Source organism: Notothenia coriiceps, unplaced genomic scaffold, assembly GCF_000735185.1.
Source record: "Notothenia coriiceps isolate Sejong01 unplaced genomic scaffold, NC01 NC01_scaffold00010417, whole genome shotgun sequence".
In the NCBI taxonomy this organism is placed as follows: domain Eukaryota; kingdom Metazoa; phylum Chordata; class Actinopteri; order Perciformes; family Nototheniidae; genus Notothenia; species Notothenia coriiceps.
The window spans coordinates 1-7,130 of NW_011343118.1; the positions used below are offsets into that span (position 1 = coordinate 1).

General features: G+C 41.0%; 1 protein-coding gene across 1 annotated transcript; it reads left to right on the forward strand.

Moving 5' to 3' along the window:
- The first annotated feature begins 2 nt into the window (after positions 1 to 2).
- On the forward strand, positions 3 to 5,288 carry LOC104945992 (nuclear mitotic apparatus protein 1). Its single transcript, XM_010771731.1, has 8 exons — positions 3 to 1,586; positions 1,715 to 1,924; positions 2,030 to 2,220; positions 2,619 to 2,756; positions 3,029 to 3,134; positions 3,556 to 3,772; positions 4,279 to 4,415; positions 5,015 to 5,288. The coding sequence occupies exons 1-8, from the start codon at positions 3 to 5 to the stop codon at positions 5,285 to 5,287; spliced, it is 2,856 nt and encodes a 951-aa protein (XP_010770033.1). The 3' UTR covers position 5,288.
- Positions 5,289 to 7,130: the final 1,842 nt, after the last annotated feature.

Consider the following 7,130-nt stretch of genomic DNA (forward strand, 5'->3'; position numbering starts at 1 on the left):
AAATGAAGGAAGGCCAGGTAGACCTGTTAAAGGTTGAAAACTGCAATGAGTCAGAGGTGCTGCAGAGCGAGATCAAATGTCTTGGGGACCAAGTCCAAAGTTTGAATGAATCCCTGAGGACTACAGTTGAGCAGGTTCAGGCTAAAGAAAACCTGCTGACTCAGAAGGAAATTGAGATTTCTCAGGAGAGAGATAACATCCAAAAGTTGAATACGACATCTGAAAGGGAGCTACAAGTACTGATGGATCAGATCAAGGCAAACGAGGAACAGCTGGTCACACTGGAACATGAGGGATCCATACAGTCGGACATGCTACAGCAGGAGATCAGAGATGTAAAAACACAACTCTCTGATATGGGTGACTCTCTCTCAGAAGCTCAGGAGGCACTCAAGGCGCAAATGGTAGCATCTCAAGATGAGGTAAAGATGCTAAATGAAGAGATTCGTGCTAAAAAGGAACAATTCATTCTTCTAAATACAGAGACATCTACACAATCTCAATTGCTACAGCAAGACATTGAAAGTCTAAACAAACAAATAAATACTTTGAGCAATTCTCTTGAGAACGCCAAGGACCAGGCTCTATCCAAAGATGAGTTGTTGGCCGAGCAGAAGCAGCAGAGCACTTTGCAGATTGAGGCACTTGGAAAGACCAGAGCAGTTCTTGAGGAGGAGGTCAATCAGCTGAGAGAGCAGATTCAAATGAAGGAAGGCCAGGTAGACCTGTTAAAGGTTGAAAACAGCAATGAGTCAGAGGTGCTGCAGAGCGAGATCAAATGTCTTAGGGACCAAATCCAAAGTTTGAATGAATCCCTGAGGACTACAGTTGAGCAGGTTCAGGCTAAAGAAAACCTGCTGACTCAGAAGGAAATTGAGATTTCTCAGGAGAGAGATAACATCCAAAAATGTAATACGACATCTGAAAGGGAGCTACAAGTACTGATGGATCAGATCAAGGCAAACGAGGAACAGCTGGTCACACTGGAACATGAGGGATCCATACAGTCGGACATGCTACAGCAGGAGATCAGAGATTTAAAAACACAACTCTCTGATATGGGTGACTCTCTCTCAGAAGCTCAGGAGAAGGTTCAGACTCAGCTAGTCATGCTCACCAAGCAGGAGCAGGACAGCGCTGAGCAGATGGGGCTTCTTCAGCAGCAGCTGGCATCAATAAATGCAGAGCTGGACCAATACCGAGAGACACAAGCTGTAGAAATCCGAGTGAAAGAGGCTGAACAGGCTGCCACTTTCAGAGAAAAGGAGGCTCTGGTTCAGGAAAAAGAAGTACTCATGGCCAGGATACTGCAGACGGAAAACAACCAGAAAGCTCTGGAGGAACAACATGAAGCTGTGGTGTTTGAGAAGGATAGACTCGCTCAAGCCACGCAGGCCATGGAGAGAGACAACAAGGCCTCTCATGAACTGGAATCTTTGCTACAGCATGAGATGGAGATATTGAAAAAGGAGAAGGAGATACTCTTGAAAGAGAAAGAAAAAGCAGACGAAATCCAAACACTAAAGAAAGACCTACAAGAACAGCTGTCGGCTAAATCTGAGGCTGCAGAACATTACAAAGCACAGGTTGGTGTAAAACAAATCCTCCAAGGACATAACACTATTCACTACTTGTATTTCTACCTTCCTAATAAGCTTGTTAAGAGTCCAAAATTATCAATATTAACATTTGTTTTATTGTCACAATGCCACAGATGGAGAAGGCCATGAGCCATTACAATGGCAAAAAGCAGCTTCTCCAGGAAAGCCAAGAGGAGGCGATTGAACTCAAGCAATCCTTGGAGGTGAAAGAGTGTGAAAGAAATGCTTCTACCATGGACAACAAGCTGCTTCAACTTGATTTGGAGAAGGCCCAAACCAATGAGAAAGCACTTTTGAACAGGGTGGCCAATTTAGAGGCACAGGTTGGTATTTCGACTCGTGGGGAGAATGAAAAACTATCTATTTAAATAATAAAAAAGAAATGTTTTGCTGCTGACCTTCATCACTATATATTTTGTACCATTTAGCTGGCGTTTGCTGAACGTAACCTGCGTGCACAGAACAAGTTTCATGGTAATGAAGGAAGCTCGCGGACGTCCCTTTACATGGAGGTTGCCGATGCACACTCGAGTGTAAACACTAAAGCAAAGGAGAAGAAAGCCATAAGCTCTGACAGCCTGGACCACAGCTCCCTGGAAGACTCTCTAAACAACACAAGGTAAAACACTTCAGACACGTACGTAGCATGAAATCTTGTGCCACTGTTCGATAAAGTGAAACCATTCGTTCCAAATGGTTTCTGATGATTTCTTTGGTCATATTTGGTTAAAGTTGGCCAAAGGAAATAGGATTTACTATTAAAACTTTTAGTAATACATTTAATTAAGATAATCAATTTTAGCCAACCAACTCCTGCTTTTCACCTGTTACATACAGTATATAACATTGAATTGACATTATTCACCGATAAACTAGTTCCCATTATTTGAATGACATGTCTGATTCAAGTAAGAAGATATAAGGCTTGAGAGAAACGCATGAAATCTAACATTAATGGCATTGTGGAGTTTATTTTTATTTTACTCTCACACAATACTCTTGTTCTTACCTTTGCAGAAAACTTTTAGCACCTGATGAATCAAGCACACCGCTTGTTCGCAGTTCAGAGCGCTTGGCAGCCAAACACAGACGTCTACCCACGGAGTCCCTGGAGACCCTGTACTTTACACCTATAAACAGCAGACAGATCAACAGGTACTATAGACACTTGAGACAACTGTGGTATTTCACAGAACAGCCACCTTTTTGGGAGGCATATATTCTCATTTAGTGAATGAAAGTGGTGGGGGTTTTATAGTTCTCTAAATGCTTTTTTCAGTATAGTGTAGTAGATGTTGAACCATTTATTCCAGTAATTTTTTTCAAATTATTCTTAAGTTTCCCTTCCCATACATACATACTTTTCTGAAGTGAAACCAATATCACTGCTCTTACTACATAAGATTCTTGTTTTCTTTTTCGCCTAGGATCAATGCAGAGCACACACACGAGCTGGATTCAACACGGAAAAATCCAACTTCTTCTGTGAAGCGACGAAGGACCACACAGGTTATTAACATCACCCTGACCAAGGTGGAGGAAACTCACTTGCACACTCATTGCATGTTTTGCATGTTCACAATAAGGCACACTGTGAATAAACTACAGTTATATAGTCCCTTAACAGTTATATAATCACAATGGTTTCTTTATCACTATTCCTCAAATACATTAATTACGAGGACATTTTGCTTATTTTGTTTTCTTAAGGTTTAGCTGGTTCTTTCACTCTCATTGTTCAATAATACTATTACATTATGATGTATCTTTAGCATTACTGTGCTTGTTTTGAACATAATATAACAATTTGCAACTAAAGAGCTGTGTTTGCTCTTCAGGTTGTTGGGAGCACTGCTGTCTGTGTAAAAATGCAGCAGTGTTGACTTGCATTCAAACGGCTGAACCAAAATGTTCTAACTTGCCCTCTTGAAATTCCTAACCCTTAAACCTGTAGAAAACCCCAGGTGGCGGTGAGCATGATGACACTTTCTACAGTCTGGCCTCGGCTCGCTCCCATCCAGACCTCTCCAGTGCCCACTCTGCACGCCCCGTACCTATGGAGCTGCTAGACACACCTGCCAGATTGACCGGCCCTGCCAGATTGACCGGCGCTGCCAGCGACCAGCTCATCGGTCTTCCAGGCTACAGGCGGAGCACCATGCTTTCACAGCGTAAGTTGACACCTGGCTAACTCACAGGAGCTTGTACTTAAGGAGAAATTAAGAAAGAGGTCTGTCTGGTAAATGCATAGCTGGGACCAACAAAACTGCCTGTGGATAAAATGGGCCCCAAATGAACTATTCAGATTATTCTGCGAACTATTTCACAAATTATCTTTTTATGTTTTAATCATAGAATATCAAAAACCGTAAAAAAGTGGTAATCCCATTGTCTTAGAGTGCAAGTGCAAGTAACAACATCCAATATATTTTTCTGTCCGGCATACAGTCTAAATCCCCCAAATCCATACTTTATTATAATCTAAGACCAAGAAAAACTGGCAAGCTTTAATGTTTAATAACTACATCATTGTAACAGTTTTTTATAGTTTAGTAATTTGGAGACAAAACCCCATTTGAAAGTTTAAAATAGGCGTGCCTTTATCTCCATCTGTGTGTCCATTTTTTCAATGGTGGGTATAAAAAAAACGTTTTTTCTACATCTGTTCCCTCTTCAGCTGCCAGTACATTCTGTGCAGGGGCGGAGAACGAGCCTGACGTTGGACCTGATGATTGGATGAGGATTGCCGAGCTCCAGGGCAGGAACAAGGCCGTCCTTCCTCATCTGAAGAGCAGCTACCCCGTGGAGTCTGACGTTAGTAGAAGATGACACTCAATGCACTGAACACCATAGACATACTGTTGCTGGGGAAAAATATTGAGATATAATGCACAGGGAATTATTGTGGCAATAAATCAGCAAAACAAACAAACATTATGATAATGTTGGCTTAAAACTATATCATACACTTGGTCTGGTCGTGTACTGCCCACCATCCCGATACATATTTAGAGGTTGACCAGTGGTTGTTTTTAAAGACACATTTTGAGAAAAAGATTATACGTTTAGCATATTGTTATGTCAGTGCTCATTAACATTTACTGCCCATGAAAGAACCACAAAAACACATTAACGTGAATTCAAAAATGTGAAAGATAAACAATTGTATTTTAGAAACAGTAACTAACTAAATCAACAAGAGAAAAAGATTCTGCAAAACAATAATAGAATTAATGTTTTTATTGAATCAAAATGTCAAATGAAATACACAGAAAAGGTACACATCTCAGGTCTTCCTTAACTTCCCTCCCCTAAGAAATGGTACCAAACAAGGTTACATGTTTTGTTTATTTCTATGCCCTTAATCCTTTTCTATCAGTTTGATAAATCCCTCTCTGTCTCTGTTCTCTCAGCCATGCCGTGGCGCGACTTTCCTCTTCACAGACGAAGAGCTCCGTACGGGCGACCCGTCTGACACCATCCGCCGGAGCGTCCACCATGCCGGGCCAGCTGAAAGATTCTCTCGCCTCCCATCGGCACTCTCTCATGGTGGGACACTCGGCTGCAGCTGCCAATACTCGTTCTCACCGTCTGTCCTTGATGCCCGAGCTGCCATCAAAAACCGTCAGCTCGAAAGGCACCAAGCGGTCTTCATCTACGCTGTCCGTACACCAAACTTCGCCTGAGGTTGGTTTGCGTCCTGCAGGACATAAGTATTCGTTACATTTTGTGTTGCTTAATGTGAGAGCCTGACTGAAGTGCAAATGATGAATGTTTCATAGGCCATCTTTAATGTTTTACTGAGGTTTCCTTACATTGAAAGGTTATTCATAATGTATTAGTATTGAAAATGTACCTCTTCCCTATGCTATCTCTGACAATTAACTGTAAAGTATCTTATCATATTGCATGTCTTTGCCAATTGCCTGAACACCACATTTGCCTATTGGCTGACATATGAACAGACATTTTGAGTATTATTCTCAAAGAATAGTTGTCAGGCTTTTGTGTTGTTTGCTTATTTAATTTGTTATCTGAAAGCTTACTCTTACCATAAAGTTACTCTTAAATGTAACTTTCTGAAATCCTCTTTGTCTTTCCACGTTTCCATCTGACAGAAAAAGGTGAGGGCCAGCTGTTTCCCCCGACCACTCACTCCCAAAGCCAAGAACGTGATGAGTGAGCCTTTCAACTCTCAGATTCGAACCGCCCTCAGTCCAGTGAGTGAAATATTTCACACACACACAGAATATATTTAATACATGTCATTTTAGGGAACAAAAGAATACATACAATGGTTTTGCATGTTTTTCTAACAGTTACCCTTGTATTATTCTCTAGGTTGAACGGAGGGAGTCAATGATGTTCAGTATTGACAACACCCCTCAAAAAAACAACTTTCTTACGAAAAACATAAACAAACTACGCAGCTCCACTCGGAAATTCCCAGGAAAATCTTCAAAGAAATCGCCTGCTCAGAAGTCTGTGCGTAAATGCCAGGAAAACAACCCTGCGGCAGATTCCCGTGCTGGAGTGGCACGGACAGGAAACACTGGCAGCTTTAAATCCCCTCAGGTTGCCACTAAAGGACAGAAGACCACCAGCAGGTCTGCAAAGTCTCCTGGTCCATCTAGTGCTCGCAAGGTAAACGCTCACACAGATAAATCCATTCAGGGTTTTACAGGGCAAACATTATTATTATTTTCTCTCTGTACTTTATTTCCCCGTGCCAGCATGCCTCTTTTGCTAGCTTGTGTAGCCCAAATGGAGTGTAAATGGAGTGCAGGCTGCATATGAGGCTGCAGGCATGACAAAGAATCATCATCATCTGCTGATAATCAAACAGCAGCACGTAGTGGAGATGCTGACGTAAACCTTTGATTAGATTTCTGGCCCTAGTTTGAGTGTTATTTATTTTGTCCTTATTGACTACGAGAGATGGATTATGTTTGAAATCTCTAATCAGGGATCTGATTGATCTGACAATGACGAAACACTTCATGATCATTAACATTTAAGTAACCGTTTTCAGAAGCGTGGGTCTGGAAATGATGACAACCTTTGTGGAAGTGTTAAAAGGTCAATAAAAGTAATTGTATTTTGTGGAATAAGGGTTTGTTGACTTAAACTGGCTGGTTGGGTTTTTACTTTTGCCATAATAAGACACGGTGTGTTCATTTCATATATAAACTTTATGGGTTTTCACATGTATCTGTCACAAAAACACACTTGGCTTTAGCTTTCAATAAATGAACATATTGTATAAAAACATGCTTCACTGTGATCTCTGGTTTAATCACTTGTTTTGTATCCCACAGATGATGAGCAGGATGAAGGTTTGAGGACTGGTTCCCAATGATGATCGTCTACGGTTCTACTTAAATCATGTTTTGTTTCCCTGCAATCTTTTATAATGTTGCCCTTCAGCAATCTTTTAATATTTTCTTACATTTCTTTTAATTTAATCTGTATTATATTTACATGTTTGCCAATAAAATTTATAAATGACACTATAAAAAAGCCTGCTAT